The sequence below is a fragment of the Globicephala melas genome, chromosome 3 (genome assembly GCF_963455315.2).
Source record: "Globicephala melas chromosome 3, mGloMel1.2, whole genome shotgun sequence".
Classification (NCBI taxonomy): domain Eukaryota; kingdom Metazoa; phylum Chordata; class Mammalia; order Artiodactyla; family Delphinidae; genus Globicephala; species Globicephala melas.
The window spans coordinates 63,650,457-63,677,060 of NC_083316.1; the positions used below are offsets into that span (position 1 = coordinate 63,650,457).

Consider the following 26,604-nt stretch of genomic DNA (forward strand, 5'->3'; position numbering starts at 1 on the left):
CCAGGGAAACCCAGTAGTCTTTATTTTAAAGTCTATTATGTCTGATATGAGAATTTCTACTCCAGCTTTTTTTTGATTTCCATTTGCGTGGAATATCTTTTTCCATCCCCTCACTTTCAGTCTGTATATGTCCCTAGGTCTGAAGTCGGTCTCTTGAAGATAGCATATGTACAGGTCTTGTTTTTTTTATCCATTCAGCCAGTCTGTGTATTTTGGTTGGAGCATTTAGTCCATTTACATTTAAGGTAATTATTGATATGTATGTTCCTATTACCATTTTCTTAATTGTTTTGGGTTTGTTATTGTAGGTCTTTTCCTTCTCTTGTGTTTCCTGCCTAGAGAAGTTCCTTTAGCATTTGTTGTAAAGCAGATTTGGTAGTGCTGAATTCTCTTAGCTTTTGCTTGTCTGTAAAGGCTTTAATTTCTCTGTTGAACCTGAATGAGATCCCTGCTGGGTAGAGTAATCTTTTTCCTTTTCGTCAGTTTAAATATGTCCTGCCACTCCCTTCTGGCTTGCAGAGTTTCTGATGAAAGATCAACTGTTAACCTTATGGGGATTCCCTTGTATGTTATTTGTTGCTTTTCCCTTGCTGCTTTTAATATTTTTTCTTTGTATTTAATTTTTGATAGTTTGATTAATATGTGTCTTGGAGTGTTTCTCTTTGGATTTCTCCTGTATGGGACTCTCTGCGCTTCCTGGGCTTTATTGACTATTTCCTTTCCCATATTAAGGAAATTTTCAACTATAATCTCTTCAAATATTTTCTTAGTCCCTTTCTTTTTCTCTTCTTGTGGGACCCCTATAATTCAAATTATGGTGTGTTTAATGTTGTCCCAGAGGTCTCTGAGACTGTCCTCAGTTCTTTTCATTCTTTATTGTTCATTCTGCTCTGTGGTAGTTATTTCCACTATTTTGTCTTCCAGGTCACTTATCTGTTCTTCTGCCTGAGTTATTCTGCTATTGATTCCTTCTAGAGAATTTTAAATTGCATTTTTTGTGGTGGTCATCATTGTTTGTTTGCTCTTTAGTTCTTCTAGGTCCTTGTTAAACGTTTCTTGTGTTTTCCTCATTCCTCATTCCTGATCCATTTCCAGGAGTTTGGATTATCTTTTCTATCATTGCTCTGAATTCTTTTTCAGGTAGACTCTGTATTTCCTCTTCATTTTTTTGCTCTGGTGGGTTTTTGCCTTGCTCCTTCACCTGCTGTGTATTTCTCTGTCTTCTCCTTTTGTTTAACTTACTGTGTTTGGGGTGTCCTTTTCCTAGTCTGCAGGTTCGTAGTTCCCGTTGTTTTTGGTGTCTGCCCCCATTGGGTAAGTTTGGTTGAGTGGGTTGTGTAGGCTTCCTGGTGGAGGGTACTGGTGCCTGTGTTCTGGTGGGCAGGACCACATCTGGTGGTGTGTTTTGGGGTGTCTGTGAACTTAGTATGAGTTTAGGCAGCCTCTCTGCTAATGGGTGGGGTCGTGTTTCTGTCTTGCTAGTTGTTTGGCATGGGGTGCCTAGCATTGGAGCTTGCTGGTCGTTGAGTGGAGCTGGGTCTTAGCGTTGAGATGGAGATCTCTGGGAGAGCTCTCACAGATTGATTTACATGGTGCTGGGAGGTCTCTGATGGACCAATGTCCTGAATTCGGCTCTCCCACGTCAGAGGCTCAGGCCTGACAGCCTGCTGGAGCACCCTGAACCATCAGCCACACGGCTGGAGAAGATGAGCTGTGAGTTGGGTGTCAGCCACTGCCCTGTTGTAGTTCTGTCTCAGCTGTCTCCAAAGGTCACCCAGATACATTGGGTTATTCCACCATTCCTCAGAACTTGCATATGCCAGTCTGGGATTTGTAGATGTCTTCCTGTTACTCTTCATTGAAATACCTTGCATTGGTAGTGAGAGATATGCTAATAGTGTTAGTTCTCTTCAGTTCAGAGACTGGGACAGTCTGAGCCTTCATGTGGCCAAGTCAGGAGCAGCTGGCCAGCGGTCCCAAAGTGATAACATGTCAGATTCCAAGAAGGCTTTTGCAACTAGAGAAAGCCCGCATGCCGCAACGGAGACCCAATGCAGCCAAAAAAAATCTTTTTAACTAAAAAAACCAAAAGAATGTGACTCCAATAAAGAAATTAACATGCCAGAAAGAAAAGCTGTGTAGTGGATGCTGTGGTGAGCCACCCAGACCTCGCCTTCAGGACAGACACTCCCATCCCCCCTATATTTTTTATTTATTAATTTTATATATTGAAATAGTACCTTACTCCTACTGTGGTGGCCATGTTTCTAGAAACATATCACTTCTTACTCTCAGTATTGGCAGCCACTATTTGTACAGTACTTTATAGCTTAGAAGGTGTTCATTTATTTTCTGATTTGACCCTTACAATAACTCTGTGAGGGAAGTAGGCTGGTTTATCCCCAGTTACAGAGGATGACCCTGAGGCCCAGGAGGGTTTAATGACTTGTCACAGTCACTCAGTCCGGTGTGTTAGATCCAGGACTTAGTTGGACTCAGGGTGTCTCTCTAAAATCCCATCTAGCATAGTTTAGATTGGTGAGTCTGACTTCTTATTTAAGAGTCTTGGAAAGCAGACAGGTTTTCAAACATTTTAGAAATGCAAGTACATACTTGTGAGTGTCGTCTTTACTATTTCCACGTTTATTAATGCTGTGTCATAGTTACAATGGGGAAAATATATATATTTTCTGTGCCATTATATTTTTGTTTTTAGGGGGTGCAGCCCACCACAGGTGAGGTTGTGTTCGACAGTTTCCAGGACTCTGCTTCCCGTTCAGAGCTAGAAACTCGGATATTATGCCTGCAGCCAGTGGAGCTTCTGCTTCCATCAGACTTGTCAGAGCAAACAGAGATGCTCATCCACAGGACCACAGCTGTGAGGTGAGTTGGCACATTGCTGGAAAGTCATGTTGATTCTGAAACTTAGATCTGATTCCCAAACTGATAATAAAGTTGTTAAAAATGATTTTTCTTTATAAAAATATTTCATCAGTAGTAGTGGAAATTCCGAAAAAGAAAACCAAAATGACCCTTAATGTCACCTTAATGAAGGCTTTTAGAAGTTGCTCTTTTTAAAGGGGGTTATGATATTTAATGAAATTATTTGAAATTAAAGGGTTTATGATATTATTAAATGATATTATTTGGTAATTAATCTTCAGTTTCTGCAGGTAATCATTTCTTAGAAAGTTTATATAATTTTGGAAATGCCTTATTTGTGCTGCAAGTTTCAATTTGTGGCTGAGTCCACTAGTTAAATTTACTAGATCTCTGGTCACTCCTCTTATTTATGAGGCAGTGTGCTAGGCACGATGGCGTATGGAGGGAGAAGATGTGCTTGTGATATGTGTCTGGCAGAGTTTATAATCCAGCGGGAGAAGCAGATGTGTAGAGACCTAACTGGATTCCCAAAACATGATGTATTGCATGACAGACATGAAGGTGCCTAGGTGAGAAGATTCTGTACTGTTACCCAAGGAGTTTGGTGGGAGAAGAGACTGAAAAGGTGGGCTGGGGCCCGGGTGAAGAGGACTTTATATATTGAGGAATTTGGACTTTAGACCAGGCCGGAGAGCCCACGAAGATTTATATTTAATAGGTTGACAAATCAGTTGGAAAATCAAATTAATTGATTCAGTGAAGTTCTGTATGTTTCTTTGTTCTTCGAGTTAAATGTTCCTTTTTCATCTGACTTGAAATTCTTTCAAAGTAGCTTTCAAAATATGTTTTTCTGATTGTAACCCTAATCCATATTCATTTAGGAAAAGTTGAGAGTTAAAAAAACCCCATAAAAATAACAAGCTATAACTCAGAGATAACTACTGTTAAACATCTTGGTGTATTATTTCTGGGTATAATCATTTTTTGTTTATAAACTTTGATTCATGTTACAAAATCAGTTTTGTATTCTGTTTTTTTTAAATTCCCCATGTATTTTTTTACTTTATTATGGAAAATTTCAAACGTATATGAAATTATACTGAATAGTTTAGTGAACCCCATGAATCCATCAACCAGCTTCAGTATTTCTCAACCAGCCAATCTCATTTCATCTATAACTCTACGCTCTCCATCCCTGGATTATTTATCTGAAGCAAATTCTAGAGAACATCATTGCATCTGCCAATATTTCAGTCAGTATTTATGAAGACAAGATGACTACATAACATTCAGTCATATAAGTGGATCATACAGTAATTTATCTATTCCCCTTTTGTTAGATTGTTTTCATTTTTTTCAGTATTACAAATATTGCTATGATGAATATCCATGCATAGAAATATTTGTGTGCATTTCTGATTATTTCCTTAAGCTAAATTCCTGAAAGTGGAATTAATTGGTTAGAGAGTATAAACATTTAGGAAACTCTCGATTGCTTGCTAGAGTTGGTAATATTAATTTATACTTCTACCACTGTAGTATAGGTAGGTTGTTTGAGCCCTTGCTAGTATGGGAAGTGATCACTGAAATAATTTCTGCCAATTGGATAGACGAAAAATTCTGCATGAATTCCCCTTATTTTGTTCTTAATCCTTTTCTGACAGTGTTCAAACTTGGATAATTAAAAGTCAGACAAGTAGACTTGATAAGGGATGCTGCCTTTGGAGGGCTAAAAAAGTTAATAAAATCTCTAAAGATTTTAAAGATAGTCTTCTAAAACTATATTTCCCATATTTTATATCTTTGATTTTGTTAATTTTCCTTCATACCTGAGTGTATATTTGATTAAATTAGATGTAATTGAGATTAAAATTGATCAGTTGAATCAACACTCATTTTTCTGATTTCCACTTATTTTTTAGCTTTCATTTATTTATTTTCATAATTTATGATTTATTTTTAGTAGAATACTATGATTCAAACCAGTACTACTGAACAACAGCTAGAAATGAAGACCACATTAAGATTTTGAAACAGCACATCATTTAGAAATCTTTCACACAAGATATAATGCTCAACAGACAAATGTATAAATTAATGTAGACAACTGGAAATTCTTCAGTTGGCATAGATTATCCCATTTTGGTGACAAACACTTTTTTAACTAGACAAAATATTTGAGACTATATTATCATATCTCATACCATGATTATTATTCATTCTCAGAAAATTGGATATATTCAATTCTAGCTACAGTATAATCACAGCATTCTAACTAGAAAGTCTTCTTTTTTTTTTAACATCTTTATTGGAGTATAATTGCTTTACATTGTTGTGTTAGTTTCTGTTGTATAACAAAGTGAATCAGCTATATATATATACATAGATCCCCATATCTCCTCCCTCTTGCGTCTCCCTCCCACCCTCCCTATCCCACCCCTCTAGATGGTCACAAAGCACTTATTTTTATAAAAAAATAAAGGCAAAATTCAATAAAACATTCCACAAAGACATTGCCAAAATGGAATTTTTTGGCTGGCAAGCCTGGGGATGTTCCTAAATGTTTACTCATCAAATGAGATTCAAAAGCCATTTGGCATACCAAAGATAGTTTGGGTGTCATATGTGGGTTTTACCAAATTTGATGACTGCCTTTGTCTTGTTTTATTTTGTACTTTTCTGGTTAGCATTGGGAGTATGTAATTTTTTCTGTGTGTACTAACCACATGTAATTTTTTATTTTATTCACATAATGGACTAAACACTCAACAGTTAATCCACATTTCTGTGTAGTCTAAAGCTGATCCATATCTAGGTGTAGAATGGAGCAGTAGAGATTCAAAAGTCAAACGGTCAAGCAGTGTGGCTCTTGTGACATAGGGTTTGGGTTCGAAAATTGGCTTTCCTCGTAGCGACTTTGGTTGAATTACTCAATTGTGTTGTCCTTCAGTTTCCTTTTCTGTAAAATAGAGAAAGTAAGCGTGTTTACCTCATAGGATTGCTGTGAGCATTAAATAAGTTAAAATAAAGGCAAAGTGCTTGAAACAGCACCCAGCATAAAAAGCTCTCTATAGATGGAAGCTGTTCTTTCTGTTATTCCCATCAGCCATTATCTCTCTGAATACTGCCTCTCCCCTCTGTTCCACTAGACCTCCTACTAGAAGTATGTTGGATCTTCATATTCTACTCTCTGTGCATGGCCCTTTACGGTGTCATCTCCCATCCACAGCTATGATTTTCATATGGTTTTTGGCCCTTGGGGATTTCCTTTTTTTTTTTTTTTTGAATCTCTTGAAAAAACATTTTTGATTATATATTAATTCACTATTTCTCTGTATTTTTAGTGTACTGCCTGGACCAATTAAGCCTCCATACTTAATGGTAGCATTCCATTATTTTTATGCTTAGAAATATCTCTCCTTATTCTGAAAACACTTACACAATTACTTATATTTTATTTTAGTCGATTTATTATTTTAAAAAAATTTTTACATTCAACTTCTAATTCACTTTTATTTTGCTTTACTGTGTGAAGTGTGGTCCTACCTTAATTTCTCCCTAAATGCTAGTGGGTCCACTTTAACATCCATACAATTTAGCTTTTATCAACCTGAGATACAGTTCCTAGCCTTGTTTAAAAGAAAAAAAAAGAAAAAGTTAGCAACGGGGATCGGGAATGCTTTTTTTTTTTTTTTTGCGGTATGCGGGCCTCTCACTGTTGTGGCCTCTCCCGTTGCGGAGCACAGGCTCCGGTCGCGCAGGCTCAGCGGCCACGGCTCACGGGCCCAGCCGCTCCGCGGCATGTGGGATCTTCCCGTACCGGGGCACGAACCCATGTCCCCTGCATCGGCAGGCGGACTCTCAACCACTGCGCCACCAGGGAAGCCCGGGAATGCTTTTAATTAGGGTATGAAGAACAGAGCTTGCCAAAACTCTGTTCCATATTTACTACCAGTAAATAACATAGCATTGAATTTTCAAGGAGAAAAGTTTGTTTTGTGTTTCTGGTGGTATCTTCTTCTTTGTTTTAAATAGTGATGGGTAGGTTCTTGAGTCTCAGATTTAGAATTCCTTTTTTTTTCTTACACTATAAACCTGAAGTTAAAACCATCCGTTTTTGTCATTTAGTGGTTGATATTTTATTAATACTGAAGACATAATAGAGCTTTGTGAGAAAAGGCAGAATGTTTTGGAATTACAGAATATCCATTTTAAGTACGTATTAGGTTTTTTGTTTTGTTTTGTACTTTTTAACTTTGACCACAAGAGGTCTCCAAAGCATTTCATATACCATGGGTAACAATTGAAAGACTACGAAAAGCTTTACTTTTATTTGTCTAGATACAGAATTAATTTGTATTGTATGATAATTTAGAGTAAATAACTATTAGTCAAAGATAGTCCTAAGCTAAATTTATTCTTTCTCAATAATGATAAACTATCAATTTTTCTTCAGTGAATTATCTTTTATAGATAATTTATGTAAAATTTTATAGATCATTTATGTAAAGTGTGTTTATAGATTTCAGTTTGGTTCTTAGAAAATTAGTCTTACTATATTAATTGTTATCTTTTCCATTTGTTGTAAGAATGTATACATTCTTACATTCTCTATAGAGAGAAACAAAGGGAAAGTAATGATTTTAAGCACTGTATTAACTGCAGTTAAGATCACTTTAGCTTAGAGATGTTATATGTTTATAAAACTGGTCAAGGGCTTCCCTGGTGGCGCGGTGGTTGAGAGTCCGCCTGCCGGTGCAGGGCACACGGGTTCGTGCCCCGGTCCGGGAAGATCCCACGTGCCGCAGAGCGGCTGGGCCCGTGAGCCGTGGCCGCTGAGCCTGCGCGACCGGAGCCTGTGCTCCGCAACGGGAGAGGCCACAACAGTGAGAGGCCCGCATACCGCAAAAAAAAAAAAAAAAAAAAAAAAAAAAAAAAAAAAAAAAAAAAACTGGTCAAGAGGAAAGGTATAGAAAAAAATAAACAAATATTAATTAATATTTACTAGTTCTCAAAGAAACTGATTTTTGAGGCAAGTCAGATGAACAGAGCAGATGATGGTCAACTTTGAGTACAGAGAGGGAGAGCTTTCTGGGCCCTGACATAACCAAGGAAGGCCTGTTGGAGGAGGTTGGCTGGCATAGGGGCATTTGCAGGAGAGGGGGCTTTGAATTGGTAGTGGGGAGGGAGGACAGTATGTTTGTGTGGAAACGACATGAACTCTGGGGCCCACAGGCTGGAAATAGTAGAGGAAGTGTGAAAACAGTGGGGAGACTTTTCTGATTGGAGGAGAACTTTCGTGCTGAGAGTTGGGGGAAGAGAGAGTCAAGGACATTAAAATCCAGCCAAGGGGTGTGGACTCCTAATGGAAGGCAGTTGGGTCTCTGGGCAAAGAATGGCATGATAAAAGAGAAGAGGCCTAGTGCGAGTGTTGAGATAAAAGAAATAAATAAACAGTTCCCATAAAAGAAAAAAGTGTACAGAGAAAAGGATAAGATCAAAGAATTTGGAGAATGTCAGTAGTTGGGAGTCGGAGGAAGAAGGATAGAAAGAAACATAAAGGGAGGAGATAAAGAGCCAGGTAGAGAACCAGGACAAGGTAGGGATATGTAGTTGTAGTCCATCTGTTGCAAATGATATGGTCAGTGGTGTGTATGAATTTTTTACAATATTAACTCTTAAAATTTTCTGAAGCTGCATGACATTTAGAAAATTATACTTGGCTAAAAACTAACCGTGACCAGTTGATACCATTTATCCATCTGGTGAGAAAGGATGTCTAGGTTCCCCCCTTGGCCTTTGCTAGCATGGGTGGAGTTGGACCACATTTTTTTACTGTGGTGTTTGGCTGGAGTAGAGTGGTTATTGTCTAAGAGTTTTCTGTCTTGCTTGGCTGCACCTTTCCTGGGTGTTTGGGGAGAGCAGGATTGTTGGACCTTTTTTGCCTGCTCCTGTTGGCCTTTCCCGATTGTCAGCTTCTTCACCTCCAAGGCTGGGATATATGTGGCAAAAGTAAACTCAGGGGACTCACCTCTAGGTCTTGAGTTCCCTGCTGGTCTGCTTTCTGTCTGCCTTTCAGAGTGTCTTCTGTTTGTTTTATGTATAATGTCCAGGGAATTGTACTCAGCAAGAGAAAGAGGGAAAAGTGTGTTTACTCTTCTTTCCCAGAGCAAAAGTGCTTCTAATCAAGATCTTATTTTAGAGATTGTTCTGAGTATGAATGAACTTTGCTTCCTTGATATTACTTTAATTTAATTAAAATAAAATTTAAAAAGCACTTGGATTATGTTGATAATCCAATGTGCAAATCTTTACTGTAGTTTTGTACGTGGGGTGAGTCTGACTCAGGGAAAAAGAAAACTCCGTTTTCAAATTTTTTATAATTTAAAACAGTTTAAAATTTGTTTTGGTATCACCTAAAGTTTAAGCATGTTAGAATATTTTTAAAAGCACAACCAATGGGGAAAGTCCTTCTTCCGTTCTTTGGTGAATTAACAATCTGAGCAGACAAAAAATAACCGTAGTGAAGTTTTACCAGTCCTCCATCAGAGTGCTGTCACGAGGATTAAGTCATATTAGCTTTTTATAAAGTTTCTCCTTTATTGCTTATTACCAAAAAAAAAAAATAAGTATTTAAGTTAAAATTCGAAAAGAATTGAAGGAAACTCAAAACCAAGTGAATTCAGAGAGCCTGGAGAAGGGCATAAATCAGGTGTAGAGTCTTAGGTCAAAAGAGGAGTGGCCCTGGAACAGGGAAGGTTGGGAGTCGGTGATTCTGAGCACTGGTGGAGCCGAGTCACACTTGGTTTACTTACTTGATAGAATTCCAAGCAGTTCACAAATAAATATTTTTTACTTTCATAGTTAAATATTTATTTAAGGTATATTAAAAATGTATAATTAGTGAATCAAACCTGTGATTTCATAAATTTTTATGGCATAGGAAGATTCTTAAGTTGGTATTTGTGTTGAAAAAACAGTGGGTTGGTTTACCAAAAACTACTGAGTTGTAGTAGTGATGTACTTGCAGATGTGGGAACATTCTTGAAGGTGGAGGGGGAATGCCTGAGGTAGGGGGAACATGCTGGAGCACACTTTAGGGGCAGCATATGTCATGTTTATCTGCTTCTTGTCATTTAAGTTCTGTATGAGTGTTAGAGCTAAATCCAGTATAAATGGGACCATTGCTTGAATGAAAAAAATCCAAACCAGAGTTTAAGAGAAATACAGGTGATGTATTTGAGGTCCAGAAAGGGCATTTAAGCTCCTTGGAGTTGGGCTCGTCTCCATTTTTTATAGTAGTTGACCTTTCTAATTGAGGTATTTTATTACACCTTCAAGTTTATTTTATTAATTTAGATAACAGGCAGTAAATTCTGATTGATGATTCTTTTCTTATCCCTAAGAAATATTTGTATTGATAGATGTTTGCAGTGGATTCTCACCTTTTGATCCATCCTCTGATTTGCACGTTATTATTCATCCATCCATTCATTCATTCATTCATTCTTAAAAATATTCATTGTGTGCCAAGCTTATTACTAGATGGTGAAGATACAAAAATGAGTAAGGTCGCTACCTTCCAGATTCTTACAGTCTACAGGGCTGGTAGTCATGAAAACGAACAGTTATAACAAAAGTGCCAAATGTTATGGTCTTATAGAGTCACTGGTAGCATAAGAACACGAAGCTTTGTCTGTGCATTTAAGCGAGGCTTCCCAGAAGAGTATGCCAGCGTTGAGACTCGAGAATGACAGCCAGGCTGATGGGGGTTTGAGAGAGCGTGGCTTTCTCAGGGAAAAGAAACTAGTTTGGTTGGCTGCCCTGCCAGGGTGAGTGTAGCAGCCTAAGGCAGGACAGATGTGGGGTTTGGAGAGAAAGATTGTATAAAGTGGAACTGAAAGAGAATCAAGGTTGGAACAGTGGAGAGAGAGCAATATTAAGGAGGGGTTGGATTAAGAGTCTCCTCAGAAAAAGGCAAAGAAGGGATGGCTCGTGGCAGAAACTGTGTCATAATAATCTTTTGTGTCCCCAGGACCTATTATAGTAGCTTGAATATAGTAGGTACTTAATAAATGCTTGATGAGTGAATGACTAAACAAGTAACTTTTGGAATAAGGAGAATAATGAATATTTCCTGTTTGTTTTTCTTAGGAAAAATGAATTGGATTTTATAAACACGAAGGGATTGTTGTAGTAGCTGGAAATTCGTACAGGATATATGATGGTAAATGTGTATTTAAATGGTATGAGGATAGCCAACTCATTTTGGGAAGACCATATTAATTTCCTATCATTTGACAGCAAATTTGACAGTTCCAACCTCATCTCTGGCACTTGAAACTTTTTCTACTGTGATGCTCATAGGAAATCTTTTTTTTGTTTTTTTCTCTTTCTGTTCTGTTTTTCTTATTTTCTTTATTCCTTGTTTCTAGAGTAGAAGATAAAAGGTAAAGTTGGCTCCTTTTTCCATTCTGTTTCATTCTGTTTATTAGGTAATAATTTTCACTTCACTATTTAGAAAATTCAAAATTAGAATATTGATTGTGGTAGTAGATATGGTAGTGGATTAAGTAGCAGAAATAAATCTAATACACAGTAGGAAAATGTGTCTCAAGGCAAACATTTAAAGAGGAAGTCTTAATATATTAAAAATCTGTTTTATATTGATTTCCTTTTAAAAATTATATTAATTCCTTCTCTGGTAGAAATGCCATTGTATTTTCAGTAGTTTTCTTGGTGCAGATAGTTTTTATATCTCTAGCTAGAACTTTTAATGGGTAGCACTTTAAAAAAAATTTATATATTTATTTATTTTTGGCTGCGTTGGGTCTTGCTGCACGCGGGCTTTCTCTAGTTGCAGAGAGTGGAGACTACTCTTCATTGCGGTGCGTGGGCGTCTCACTGCGGTGGCTTCTCTTGTTGCTGAGCACGGGCTCTAGACACGCGGGCTTCGGTAGTTGTGGCTCTCAGGCTCTAGAGCGCAGGCTCAGTAGTTGTGGCGCAAGGGCTTAGTTGCTCTGCGGCATGTGGGATCTTCCTGGACCAGGGCTCGAACCCGTGTCCCTGCATTGGCAGGCGGATTCTTAACCACTGTGCCACCAGGGAAGCCCTTAATGGGTAGCACTTTTAACTCATATATATGAAAATCCAGATTTTAAAACACAATAAATTAATAGATATTCTACAAGAGTGTTTGCTGTGTGGTTTATCTAAATAGTGAGCGTCTTTGTGCATTTTCATTGAGTGTAACTCCTCAGGAATATCTCTATTTTAAAAGAATAATGGGGTGTACATGTTATAGGTTTATTGATAGTAGTTGAATAGGAAAAAACAGAATTTGAGGAGTGTGGAGGAATGATTACTACAGAGAACTCCCAAGGTGGGGCCAGTCTACTTGAACAGAAAAGTTGGGAAGCAATTGTGTGAGATGTGCAGAATTGTTCTACTACTTTTACTTGATTTTTGTAAATCACCTGTTTGTTTGGGCTTGGAGATTTAATTTCATAAAGTCTCCTAATTAACTAAAACATTTTATTCTGAAGTTACATGATCACCAAGGTAATTAGTGGCAAAGCCCACTAGATCTCCAGTCCTATTTGATGTTGATAAGTCCACCTCCTGCCATCATTAAGATATAACCTAATAGCAGTATGAAGTACAAAAATCTCCATAATTGAACTCTTTAAAAAGGTAGCCATCTATCCTTAGAATCTCTTCAATTATTTTTCTTCCCTTTCCCTCTTCATAGTTCAAAGATTCATTTCACGTTCTTCCTTTCTAACAAAGCTTCCTTTCATTGTCTACCTTAAACCAAAACCTTGGTTCAAAGCGCACCCCGCCTCCCCACCAGGCTTGCTTATGTCGGAGCCTTTGTGGTCGCAGACTTATCCATTAGTCTTTTCAATGACTCCTTCCTGTCAAACCATTCTGCTGAAAGGAGATTTCTTACTAATTTCCATTATTTTTGTTGATTACTCTGAAATTATTCCCTTATCTCTTATTTTCAGGCCAGGAAGTTCTTCTCCCTCCCATCCTCTTTTTGTGAATACTTTTTAACCACTAACCCAAGTCTTCATCCCTAGAGCAATAAAAGTCTGTGAAGTCCTGGCTTGCCTTTTCCCTCTACCATTTTTCTTCTCTACCTCCCTTTCCCTCTTCCCTTCCTTACCCCTCCTCCCTTCACCTTTTTAAAGAAAATACCTGTCTAGTATTTGATTCAATATATAATTTGATTTAATATACATAATGCTGAGGTTGATGCCGTTTCTCCAGGCTTGCTTGGGAGCCCCTTCACACAACAGCAGCTCAGAAAACTCTGACAAGTTCTTAGGACTCTTTCCCTCAGCACCATCATGAGCTCTTTCTGTTACTTTGTACCTTCAGCTCTGATCCATTGGCCATGCTGAGCTGGGCTCTCCATCTCAAGGGAGTGGACATGGGCCCTGAACACACTGTACTAGATTGTGTACTAAATTGCCCCCAGCCCTAACAGGAAGGCTGGTGGAGAAAAGAATTCATGATGAGTGGATCTCTGTGTCTTCCCTGATGGCCATGTTGGACCCTGACCACACCACAGGGTTAGTCTTTACCTGGTGGGGCCATTGAGATCAGGAGAGTGCTGAGTATCACATGACATCTTTAAGATGGTTTGTGTCCAGCCAGGGAGGCCTGCACCTGACCCACCCATCAAGGCAGTGCTTTTTGAGCTGTGGTCACAAATCATTAGTGGACTATGAAAACAATATTGTGGGTTGCAATTACCACTTAAAAAAAAGAAATACAATAGTGTGGAGTCAAAGATAGATGGGTGCGTTGTATGTAATAAGCTAAGTATTGTTGTATGAAGCTTTGTTTTGCCATTTGCTATACATCCTAATCATGATTTAACCCAAGAAAAAGTTGCTTCAAAGACAGATTGACTTCCGGTCATTCCTGTTAACAACAAATCAGGTAAGGTATACAAAACACATTAGCTAAATAATGTTTCCCTTTCCATTCAGCTTCATAAGCAGTTATTGTACAGTTACCCTGGATCTTCTTGAGATTAGAAGATCCATGACCTTTGCCCATTAAAGGCTACCAGTCTACTTGGAAAGCCAGCACCTATACAAATCGCTGCAGTACAAAGTAGATTATATAGTGTGTGTGATAGGAAAGCAAACTAAATACTGAGAGAGTACATGAGAGGGAGAGGATAATTCTGTGTAGAGCAACACTGCTCAGTAGAAATGTAATGTGAATCACATATGTAATTTAAAAGTTTTGGTAGCCACATTAAAAAGTAAAAAGAAACAGGTGCAGTTAATCTTAATAATATACTTTAATTCAGTATATCCAAAATATCATTTCAACATATAACGGTTACATCCCTTTTTATATATTAAATCTTTACATTCCTTTTTACAAAGTTTTCGAAATCCAATGTGTATTTTACACTTACAGCACACTTCAATTCCAAGCAGCCCTATTTCAAGTGCTCAGTAGCTCCGTGTGATTAGTAGCTGCTGTATTAGACAAATGCAATTTTATGCAATGTAGGGAAGCATCATGCAAGAGAAGGCCTAGAAGGATAGGCAACACTTAACTAGACAGGTGTTGGGAAAATACATTGCACAACGAGAGAAAGGTTTAAACACAGATGAAATAAGGGTTTGTAGTGACTTCCCTGGGGGCTCAGTGGTTAAGAATCCGCCTGCCAATGCAGGGGACGCGGGTTCGAAGATCTGGGAAGATCCCACATGCCGCGGGTCAACTAAGCCCGTGCGCCACAACGACTGAGCCTGCTCTCTAGAGCCCGCGAGCCACAACTACTGAGCCCGTGTGCTGCAACTACTGAAGTCCACACACTCTAGGGCCTGTGTGCCGCAACAAGAGAAGCCACTGCAATGAGAAGCCCATGCACTGCAACGAAGAGTAGCCCCCGCTCGCTGCAACTAGAGAAAGCCCACATGCAGCAACGAAGACCCAGTGCAGCCAAAAAAAAGAAATTCTAAAGAGTTTGTAAAAAATAGTGAAGCTCTTACTATATACCAGGTATATTCCATGATGATTACTCATATTAACTCAGGTAATCTTCACAACAAATCTTTGAGGTAATTACTATTATTATATAGTAATTACTATGTAATTTATAAATTATAAATTTTTTATAGTGAGGAATCAGGCACAGGTGGTCTAGTAGCATGTATGCATATATGCATGTATCTGTCTTTCTGTCTCCAAAGATTACCTTGTCCCAAACCCAGGACCTGTGAATATATGAGGTTAAATGACAGAGGGGAAATAATGGAGCTACTCAGCTGATTTTAAGGTAGGGAGAGTACCCTGGATTATCCAGGTGGGCTCAATAACCACAAGTCCTTTAAATGTGGAAGGTGGGGGGGGGGGTCAGAAGAGTCAGAGTGATGTGCTGTGAGTGTGTGACCCACCCATTTTGGCTCAGAAGATGGAGGAAGAGGCTACAAGCCAAGAAACGTAGCCTGCCTCTAGAAACTGGAAAGGGCAAGGAACCAGATTCTCTTCCAGAGCCTTCAGAAAGGGAACACAGCCCTGTCAATACCCTGATTTCAGCCCAGTGAGACCAGTGTTAGAATTCTGACCTACAGAACTGTGAGATAATAAATGTGTGTTGTTCCAATAAGCCACTAAGTGACAGGTGTTTAATACTGTTGAGATATAATTTTTGCAAGTAAGAATGTAAAAACTAGTTTGCTTCTGACTAAAATATTGGGAGTTTGGAAGTATTTGATAAAGTGGTTACTGCCCTTTTTAAGCAATTCCTGGTTGCCAAGCCAGGCAGTCATTTAGGTATCGGTAAGGATACTTTACAGTCTTTATGTAACTTTTAACTCTCAACCCCCGGATATCACAGAGTTTACTTGTGGGTGATTAAATTGAGCAAGACAAGAGATTGCCCACCCATGGAGAATAAAATCCTATTTCTTCTCCCTTCTGGAGAACAGTGGGAACAGCCTGGCCTGTAGCTTGATTGTCATATTCTACCTCCTTCCCACCTACTTACTGCTACAGAGAGACACAGAACTTAGCCTCTCAACACATTCTGTCATTTTTCTGCAGAAGAAAGGGCTTCCTTAGGTTAGTTCCAAGGCCCTGTGAGCATAAAAGTATTTGCCTGTAAAAGGAGAGAAGCCTCTCTCTCCCTCCTTGTTTGCCTGTTTCCTTTCACTTTATCTTTCCCTCTGTACTGACAATGCAAAGATGTTACTTAAAGGGTATGTGTTTTATTCAGTTTTGCCATTACCCTGTATACTAAAATACTACCTTTGTCAAAATGCTGATGTTTTACAGTGCTCTGCAAATACATAGATAAAAAGCATTCTCTTTTTTTTTTTTTAAAGAACAATTCCAAAGTTAAATACTGGCTGAATATTGGAAACAATAGTGGAATTCATTCGTTCCCCCCCCCCCCAACCCCGGGGCCTCGGTGATGTGAAGTGTTTATAGGTGTCTTTCCTCTAACCTCAGAAGTGGAAAACTTAGGCTTTTCGTGTGTGGTGCTGTCTTTGCCCCAAGAGCTTAGTGAGTGCAGCCCCATCTTCCAGAATTCTCTTTGTGGCTTAGGGAATGTGTATGATTTTCCTGCATTCCTTGTCGGAGGCTCTAGGCCACGCTAATTGCTCCTGAATGATGACAGTTGCCTGCTAAGCAATCCTTGTGTCTAAATCGTATTTTCACATATAAATAAAGAGGTGGTGATTTTGTTTTACAGATAGATTTTCACTTCCAGACTTTTCTATTTGATTGGACGTCTTTAAACAACAAGTTATGCAAGAAGGTTAAATTGATTGATTTTACAAGAGTTTGAGTTGAAAACCCATTGCTTAAGTAAGGTAGCACGAAGCCAGGAAGATGGCGCACTTTCTCCTGTCTAGTCCCTTGTCCCTTTCTCTGGGCTCTTGTTGCACTAGACTAATTGCTGTGTTCTAAACATGTCATGTACAATGAGAGATGACACAGGACAGTGGTCTGAGTACAGAGTCTGGGGCCAGACAACCTGTGTTTGAATCCTAGCTTCCTTGGTTTTTTGTTTTTGTTTTCGTTTTTTAGCTGTGGATCTTATTAACCTCTCTGTGGCTCTGTTTTCTTATGCAAAACCAGGTATATAATAATGGAACTTTTTCACAGAGTAGTAGTGGGGATTAAGATAGTTAATACATATAATGGGTTTAAAACAGTGCATAGAACATAGTAAGTGCTCAGTAGATATTAGCTCTTTTTTTCATTCTTCACTTGTTATTTTGCCATTCTTAAGCTATTCTTATGTGGTGTGGTGTGTTTTCTCCTCCTCTGTCTTCTAAAATAGTCTGTATTTTAACAGTCTTATTGCTTTTATGAAGCTGTCCTGCAATTTTCAGTTGGGATTCTAGCCTTGGCTGTACATTGAAATCACCTGTGTATTAAATACTGATGCCTGCGTTTTTGCTCTGTGCTGGATTTCGCTTGTAGTGGCTTGTGAGAATGGATGGTTATATTTCCATGGAATTTTCTTTCAGGTAAGCTTTGGTAGCTTAAAATCAGCCATGGTGAGAATATTTACACTCTTGAAATTGGCAGATACTACCACAGGCATTCTTTTCAATCTACTTGGTATTTTAGTGATTTGTTTATAAGCACCTCTAAATAGATACTGAGCCCTTTAGTAGGGTTGTGTTAGTTTGCTAGGACTGATGTAACAAAGTACCACAGACTGGGTGGCTTAAAACACAGAAATTTATTGTTTTACACTTCTGGAGGCTAGAAATCCAAAATCAAGGTTCCAGCAGGGTTGGTTCCTTCTCAGGGCTGTGAGGGAAGGCTCTCCCAGGCCTCTCTCCTGGCTCATAGATGGCCATCTTCTTCCTATGTTTCTTTATGTAGTCTTCGTTTTGGGTGTGTGTCTGTGTCCAGATTTCCCCTTTTCTTAGGGACACCAGTCATATTGAACTAAAGCCCACCCTAATGACCTCACTTCAACTTGATGACCTCTGTAAGCACTCTGTCTTCAAAAAAGGTCACATTCTGAGGTACTGGAGGTTCGGAGTTCCACACAGGGATTTTAGGAGGACATAATTCAGCCCATAACACACACACAGCAAGGAACTCCTTTTTTCCATGTATTCCTGTAGTGAAGATTTGTTGAATTGAAAAGGAAACATCAGTTAGTTATTCATGTACTATGAATTCCAGATCGTCAACTTGATTATTTTTTTTGAAGCAGCTGTTTCTTGGGATAATATCAGAGTTCGTTATTTGTAGAGAAAAATATCGGTTTAGGAAGATTGGTTATTTTAAGTTGTCTGAGGCAGGCTCGAGCTTGTTAATGAACTCAAAGGCATATGATCCGAGTGAAATGGTCTTGATTTTGTGTCTGTCACTGAGAGAATGCTTTTAATCATGCATGAAAAAAATGTTTGAGATGAATTTCCACTAAGCTGAGAATGTTTTAATGCTGATCATTCTCTTCAGGATTATATAAGACTCTCAGAAAAGTAGGATTTCTTTTGCTTTTTCTCGAGGGCATATAATGTCAGGTAAAGATTTTGTGATTTTTGTGATTAACAAAAATGTCTTTGAACCACAGGAAACGTAAATTATTTTGTAAAAATTTGCTTCGTGTTAGGATGATTGTGTGTATGTGAAATAGTGGATGACATTTAGACTATGATCATCTCAAAGCATATAAATATGGAATGTACTTTTTGAAGTTAAATGTTTTTCTTCAAAATGAGATACTTCTCTGCATCATTGCTTTTTGCTGAATAACTACTTGAATTAGAATCTTATTCCAAAAATGTATTTGAAATACACACTGGCACAGGAATTGGTTGGTCTAAATGTTCAGATTTTTTTAGTTATCCATTTTATACGCATCAGTGTACACATGTCAATCCCAATCTCCCAATTAATCACACCACCACCACCACCCTGCCGCTTTCCCCACTTGGTGTCCATACGTTTGTTCTCTACATCCGTGTCTCAATTTCTGCCCTGCAGACCGGTTCATCTGTACCAAAATGTTCAGATTTTTTAATAGAAAATTTTCAGCTATAAATTATATATGGCAAATATATAAAGCTTTAATTTTTTATTTTTTTGGAATAAAGCTTTAATTTTTAATCAACCTTAAGTATAATTTACATGCAATGCAATTTACACATTTTAAGTATATGAGTCAAATCAATTTTGATAAATATATGTATCAATATAACCACCACTCCAATTAAGATATAGAACATTTCCATCTTCCCGGAAAGTTCCCTGTGCCTCTTTGCAGTCATTTTTCTCCCCATGTCCACCTCCTACGCCAAACAAATACTGATCTGAGTCGACTGTTACAGAATTTCACATAGATGGAATTATTACAGTATGTACTCTTTCATGTCCAGCCCCTTTCAGCATAATGCCTGTGAAATTCACCCATGCTTTGAGTGTATCGGTAGTTTGTTCCTTTTTATTGTTCAGTAGAATTGCTACAAACTTGTTTATCCATTCACTTGCTGAACATTTGAGTTTTTGGTGCTGTGACTGATTGAACGTGTCAAAAGTGGTTTGCGAAGTTTCGTGCTGGTGATTTCTCGCTGGCTGATGCTCCACCATTGGGTAGACCAGTTGAAGTTGATAGCGATCAAATTGAGACATTAATTGAGAACAGTCAATGTTATACCACACAGCAGATAGCTGACATAATCAAAATATCCAAATCAAGCATTGAAAATCATGTGCACCAGCTTGATTATGTTAATAGCTTTGATGTTTGGATTCCACATAAGTTAAGCGAAAAAAACGTTCTTGACCGTATTTCTACATGCAGTTCTCCACTTAAATGTAACGAAAACGTTCTGTTTTTAAAACAAATTGTGATGGGCAATGAAAAGTGGATACTGTACAATAATGTGGAAGAATGGAAGAGATTGTGGGGCAAGCGAAATGAACCACCAACAACCACACCAAAGGCCGGTCTTCATCCAAAGAAGGTGATGTATTTTGTATATCGTGGGATTGGAAGGGAGTCCTCTATTATGAGCTTCTTCCGGAAAACCAAACTATTAATTCCAACAAGTACTGCTCCCAATTAGACCAACTGAAAGCAGCACTCTATGAAAAGTGTCCAGAATTAGTCAACAGAAACCACGTCATCTTCCATCAGGATAATGCAAGACCACATGTTTCTTTGATGACCAGGCAAAAACTGTTACATATTGGCTGGAGAGTTCTGATTCATCCACCTTATTCACCAGACATTGCACCTTCAGATTTCCATTTATTTCTGTCTTTACAAAATTCTCTTAGTGGAAAAAAATTTTAATTCCCTGGAAGACTATAAAAGGCACCCGGAATAGTTCTTTGCTCAAAAAGATAAAAAGTTTTGGGAAGATGGAATTATGAAGTTGCCTGAAAAACGGCAGAAGTTAGTGGAACAAAACGGTGAATACGTTGTTCAATAAAGTTCTTGGTGAAAATGAAAAATGTCTTTTATTTTTACTTAAGAACTGAAGGAACTTTTTGGCCAACCCGTAGATTCTTTTCCCATATGGGTCATTACAGAGTATTGAGTAGTGTTCCCTGTGCTATACAGTAGGTCCTTATTAGTTATCTATTTTATATATAGTAGTGTGTACATGTCTAGGTAATTGGTTTTAGAGTTTAGTAACTTTTGTTAATTTTTCTAAAGGTAAACTTTAAAATTAACCTGTATCTTTTGTTTTGTCATCTTTGAAGACCACTATTTAAGTGACCTTTGAGTGACCGCTATTTAAGTGACCTTTTAAATGACCTTTGAGTGACTTATTTGAGTCACTCAAAGGTCAGAAGTAGGTGAGGTGCTGTTTTGGGGAGGGGTAGTGGTTTCTGAAATCCCACATTAGCTTTTCCTCATTTTCATCCTGTGCTCCCCTGGAGTGAAAAAGGTACCATTAGAGACATCTTGGTAGCTACTGAGAATATTTTTCATTGCTGATGTGTTCTTTCCTTTGTGCCTGTCCTGCCCAATTTCATCTATTCTAAAGCGCTCTCCCTTTTTTCCCTTTTCCTTTGAGCACATGACTATTCCTATCTTTCATTCTTAAGTAGCAATAATAATGTTAATAATAACAGCAATAACTAACACTATGTATTAGACACTATTCTAGGGGCTTTATAATATTTATTGACTGATTTAATCTTCACAAACCCACTGTGAGGGAGCTACTATTCTTTTAATACAGATTTCCAGGAAACTGAGGCAGAGAGCTGTTAAGTCTGGGGTTATCCAACTACTAAGTGGCAGAACTGGGATTTGATCCAGACTTCCTGGCTCTGAAGCATAGGCTCTGAACCACTCCATTATATGGCTTCTCAGTAAAAACACACAAAGAAGCAACCATTCCCTTCTTTCACCTCTGCTTCTGGACTTCAAAATAAGTAATGTTTTATAGCACAGTTGACATTATTTTGGTTAATATTCCATGAAACTTTCATTCCTTTATAATGCATATTACAGTTTGTATTTCTATCTCTGGCAGTAAAGTTCCTGACAAAAAGCATGTGTGCTTCAAACAAAGTAGCTTTATTTCTGAAGGTATTACTTTACAAACTGCAGTCCCACATGTCCAGTGGAAAGCACAGGCTCTCCTAGCATGTGGTTATTCTTCTGGGAAAACGTCTTAGAGGAGGTGAGTCTTGGCTGGCTTGTTAAATAAGTAAGAATATGTGCACAGGGCTGGGGGTATGGTATGTGGAGATGGGTGGCAAAAAGACCCAGGATTGGGATGGACTGAAAGATAAGAAAGGATGGAGGTTTTAAAATATTGTTCCAAGGGAGTTCATCCTTAGAGAAGATTTCCAGGGTCAGGGAAGAAGAGCTGGGAGGTTATGACTGTGTGCAGAAATGATGCCTTCTCTAGGCCCTTGGGCTTTCTGCCTCCATTCCCTCGCCCTTCCTTTTTCTCTTCCCCCTGGTTCCCCAAAGTTTGAGCACTCTAATCCTCTTAGTTTTCCTGACCTCATTGCAGATAGAAGTACTTCCCTGTCAGGTTAGCAATTTCCAGACAGATGAGCAATTTTTTTTTTTTCCTTAAAGTAACAACTACTATAAAAGAAAAAGTAAAATCAAAAGCTAGAGAAAAGTTTAGAAAGACATGAGTTTACCTAGTGTAGACTTCTTACCTTAAGATAAGGTAAGATAAGATAAGACCTCCTGTCTTAGTCTTTTGAACAGCAGGCACAGCTGCCATTCGTGCAGGCCTTGGTTACTTCCTGGGCCTTAGGCCTCCTCTGTCTGAGGCCCCATGGAGTTTGCATAGTGAGTGAGGAGATTCTCAGTTCTTCTTCTGGCTCCCCAACAGGCCTGTCCTCTGGGGCTAGGTCCTAGTGTTTCCTTACTTCGGGTCTTTCTAACCCTGTGGGGGCTTGCCCTAAATCTGCTTTTAATTTCTACCCCCGGTGGTAACTTGTCTAAGGTCCCTTTATCTCTGCTTGGTGGGAAAGTGTGCAGTGGTAGCCGGGGGCTTCCTGGTCTCTACAGTCTCTGACTTGTACTCTGTCTCCCTCTTGGTTTGGTCGGAAGCAGGCTCACCAGCTGAAATCAAACTGGGTCTTTCTCACCTCAGTTCACTATTGCCCATCTGGCCGACAGTAGAGGTTGTCATCTTTCTAAGATGCTGCCTGTGTGATTGTGTCCAGTTCCTTCTCTGGACAGCAAAGACTCCTCTTTTGCTTTTTGAAAACTGTATACTTTATAGTGAGTTCTTATTGAATTTTTAAAAGTTAAAAATGAACATATTGGCTCATGTAAGTGAAAAGCTTGAAAGTAGGCTGGAATTGGGCATGGCTGGATTTAGGGGCTCTTCTCCTTTGTCTCTCCCTCTGGCGTTTGCCCTCTTGCGTTCCACAAGGTAGCAGGAAGGTTGCAGCCATTCCGGTTTCCTGGACTCCTTAGCCTCCCAGGTTTAAGTCCAGGGAAGTGGACAAACATCTTCTCCTGGGAGCTGTTGTGTAAATCCTGTAATCCACTCTTTCCTTTTTCTTTCTCTCTTCCTTTTTTCTTTTTTAATTCCTAAGAAATCTGTGCCTATACCAAGTTCATAGGCGTATTCCTCCATATTTTTCTAGAAGCTTTATAGTTTTAGCTTTTTATTTATTTATTTATTTATTTATTTATGGCTGTGTTGGGTCTTCGTTTCTGTGCAAGGGCTTTTCTCTAGTTGCAGCAAGTGGGGGCCACTCTTCATCGCGGTTGCACGGGCCTCTCACTATCGCGGCCTCTCTTCTTGCGGAGCACAGGCTCCAGACGCATAGGCTCAGTGGTTGTGGCTCATGGGCCTAATTGCTCTGCGGCATGTGGGATCCTCCCAGACCAGAGCTCGAACCCGTGTCCCCTGCATTGGCAGGCAGACTCTCAACCACTGCGCCACCAGGGAAGCCCTCTTTCTCTCTTCTAAAGAAACAACTTTATTTTTTGAATAAGTAGTATATTCCAATGGTTCAAAAATCTAAAACTCTTGTAAGGATATGGGATGAAAAGCTTTTCTTCCATCTTGTCCTTTTTATCATTAAGTACCTCTCTTTGTCTTGTTATAATGCTTTTCGTCCTGAATTTTATCTTGCCTGATAAGAAAATCTCGTCCCATGCTTTCTTTTTATTTGCACTAGCCTAATATATTCATCTGGGCAATTTTTTTCCAGCTAACCTTTTCTTTCTAACCTTTCAGAATTACTTTAAGTTTTGCTCCTATTGGTAGTGTAGAAAGTTTTTCTTCTTCTTTTTAAAATAAATTTATTTATCTATCTATCTATTTATTTATTTATGGCTGCTTTGGGTGTTCATTGCTGTGCGGGCTTTCTCTAGTTGCAAGAATGAGAGGCTACTCTTTTTTTTTTAAGGTGTAAATCATATAATCAATCTCCCAAATTAAATGTTAGCAAAGAGAATCCATCAGTATACTAAAAAGGATAGATACAAGATAGCGTGATGCCTTAGCTGAAGAATATAAAAACAGTTCAACGTAAAGAAATCTAATAATATAACCCATCACATTAGTAAGGTAAAGGAGAAAAATGTATGATCATCTAGACAGATGTGAAAAGTATTTTGATAAAATTCAACATCCAGCATTCATCCATTATTAATTACAAGACAACACCAAAAATGACAGCAATGCTTCAGGAAACTTCTATACTGTGTAAGATTATACAACTGCAACAATAGCAAGCACTAATAATAGACCCAGAAAAGTCAGAAGAATAACAAGAATAGTTACTATGACCACTAGTATTCAGCATTAGGGGCTACTCTTCATTGTGGTGCACAGGCTTCTCATTGTGGTGGCTTCTCTTGTTGCGGAGCATGGGCTCTGGGTGTGCGGGCTTCAGTAGTTGTGGCTCATGGGCTCCAGAGTGCAGGTTCAGTATTTGTGGTGCACAGGCTTAGTTGCTCCGTGATACGTGGGATCTTCCCGGACCAGGGCTTGAACCTGTGTCCCCTGCATTGGCAGGCAGATTCTTAACCACGGTGCCACCAGGGAAGTCCCAGGTTTTCTTCTTTTGTAATCCAATCCGAGGTTAATTTTCTTTAAATAAGTGAGTTTAGCCCATTTACATTTGTCATTATGGTAGATATATTTGATATTAGTTTGTCCATATTCAGTTTTCTATTTTTATATCTTAAAGAATCTTCCACTATATGATCTGTTTTCTTTGCTGTTCTTCTGGGGTTATTCTGATATTTTCATTCTAGTGGTTGTCTTTATAATTTGACATAATGCCCTCAGTCTTCTAAGAAAGTGATGGTTCCCTATTGTAAGAAGTAATAAATTAATGAATTTCATCCTAATTCTGATATAGAAGCATTGTAACTATGTTACATAGTCTGTTTTAGTCAATCTCGATCTCTATTGCATTCTGTCCTCAGAGGAAAGAATTAATCACTCAGCAAGCTTGGAATCAATCCGTATTATTATTATCAATAAGGACACTGTCAGAAGAGGCCTTGGGTTTTCCTAGAGTAGATTGTCAGCCTTTAGCAAGGCTCTTTTTATCTATAAAAATTATAGTTTCAAAAGCCAGCATAGATCATAAATTGGTAAGTTGACATTTGGTCACAATTAAACATTATCAAAATCTTTGTAGGTAGTTTGCTACTCAGCACCAGAGAATCACCAATTTTATGTCCAAGTTGACATTACTGGGTCTAAAGTTCCCCCCTTTTTTAGTGTAGGTTCCACACTTGTTGAGAGTTTTATTGCCACTTAATTTTTCGAAAACAATATATTTGGCAACACAGAGGCATGTAACATATGAAAAGGATTTTTTTAAATTAGAAATCTTGGGACTTCCCTGGTGGTCCAGTGCTAAAGAATCCACCTTACAATGCAGGGGACATGGGTTCGATCCCTGGTCAGGGAACTAAGATCCCACTCGCTGCAGGGCAACTAAGCCCAAGTGCTGCAACTACTGAGCTTGTGTGCCTCAACTAGAGAGCCCGCGCGCCACAAACTACAGAGGACACGTGCTCTGGAGCCTGCGCGCCACAACTAGAGAAGAGAAAACCTGCTGCCACAGCTAGAGAGAAGCCCTCACGCTGCAACAAAAGATCCCACATGCCTCAACGAAGGTCCCACGTGCCGCAACTAAGACCCAATGCTGCCAAAAATAAATAAATAAAAAATAAATCTTCAAAAAATAAAATAAAATTAGAAATCTTAAAACAGTCCAGCTTTGCATACCCCGTGTAGTGACTGAGACTCACATGCTGACATTAGTCCTCCCATCCAGTGCAGAAGGGCAGTTGCCACCCCAGGCCCACGGAGGAGGAGCATAGCCTCTGTTCAGTGTCTTTTCTGTTTAGAAGGCTTCAGCCTCTGGTCACAAAGAGCCTCTGTAGAGGGTGGGAAGGTGTTTTTTTTTATAATTTTTTAACTCCTAGGTCAATTAGGGGACCATCGTTGACTTAATTTTTTGGTGAAAAGATATTTACTGCTCACCTCTAATAGAGCAGCTAAAAACATAGACTGTCTTTGGAGAAGATTTATATTTCCACTTTGTACTCTAGTCCTACAATGGCTGCCAGTATTTTTCGTGTAGATGAGTGTTTTCAGTCTGCAGTTTGCCTGCGAGTCACCCCGAAAACCCTGTTGAAATGAAAATACCCCCTCTCCTCCAGCTTCTTGCTGAATTCAGATGGAACACATTTGGGGTGTGGCATCTGTGCTTTTAATGTGTGTTGCAGGTGATTCTGATGCAGGTATTTCACAGGCTACAGTTTGAGGAAACCAAGATTGACAGTTCTCTGTTGAATATAGAAATTTTACTAAAATCTAGTTTGACAAAATTCTGGTTGGATATTACTCTCTATGTATACAGTGTTTCAAGTAGACTTTTGTTTCAAAGATACAGTGATTTGATTTTATCATAAAGAAATCTAGGGAAACAGATAAGAGATTTCACATATAACTCCAATCAGTTTGTGGAAAAAAATGTTTGCATAAGGATATTTTATATACAGATTGCAGAATGTTGAATTTAACACTCTTGTAATGCTTCCATGAACGCCTCAAGGGTAACTGACGAGTCCATTTTTATCAAAATTAATGTGTTTCTAAATTCTCATCTGCTTCTCAAACAAAATATTAGAACAGTAATTGAGTTACCAGCTGCCTCGTGTGTTCACTCTAGGGACTTGTACAAAAGCATTGTGGAACTCACCTAAGGTCATTCATTGCTTTTTGAGTTACTAAATAGCTT

General features: G+C 38.7%; 1 protein-coding gene across 4 annotated transcripts in view; it reads left to right on the top strand.

Moving 5' to 3' along the window:
- Positions 1-26,604, top strand: part of MSH3 (mutS homolog 3) — a 211,435-nt gene that overhangs the window by 58,734 nt on the left and 126,097 nt on the right. For all 4 annotated transcript variants that reach the window (XM_070045159.1, XM_030846850.2, XM_070045157.1 and 1 more), the window contains exon 8: positions 2,717-2,883. In XM_070045159.1, coding sequence (XP_069901260.1) covers positions 2,717-2,883 — 167 coding nt within the window. The remainder of the gene's footprint in view (positions 1-2,716; positions 2,884-26,604) is intronic.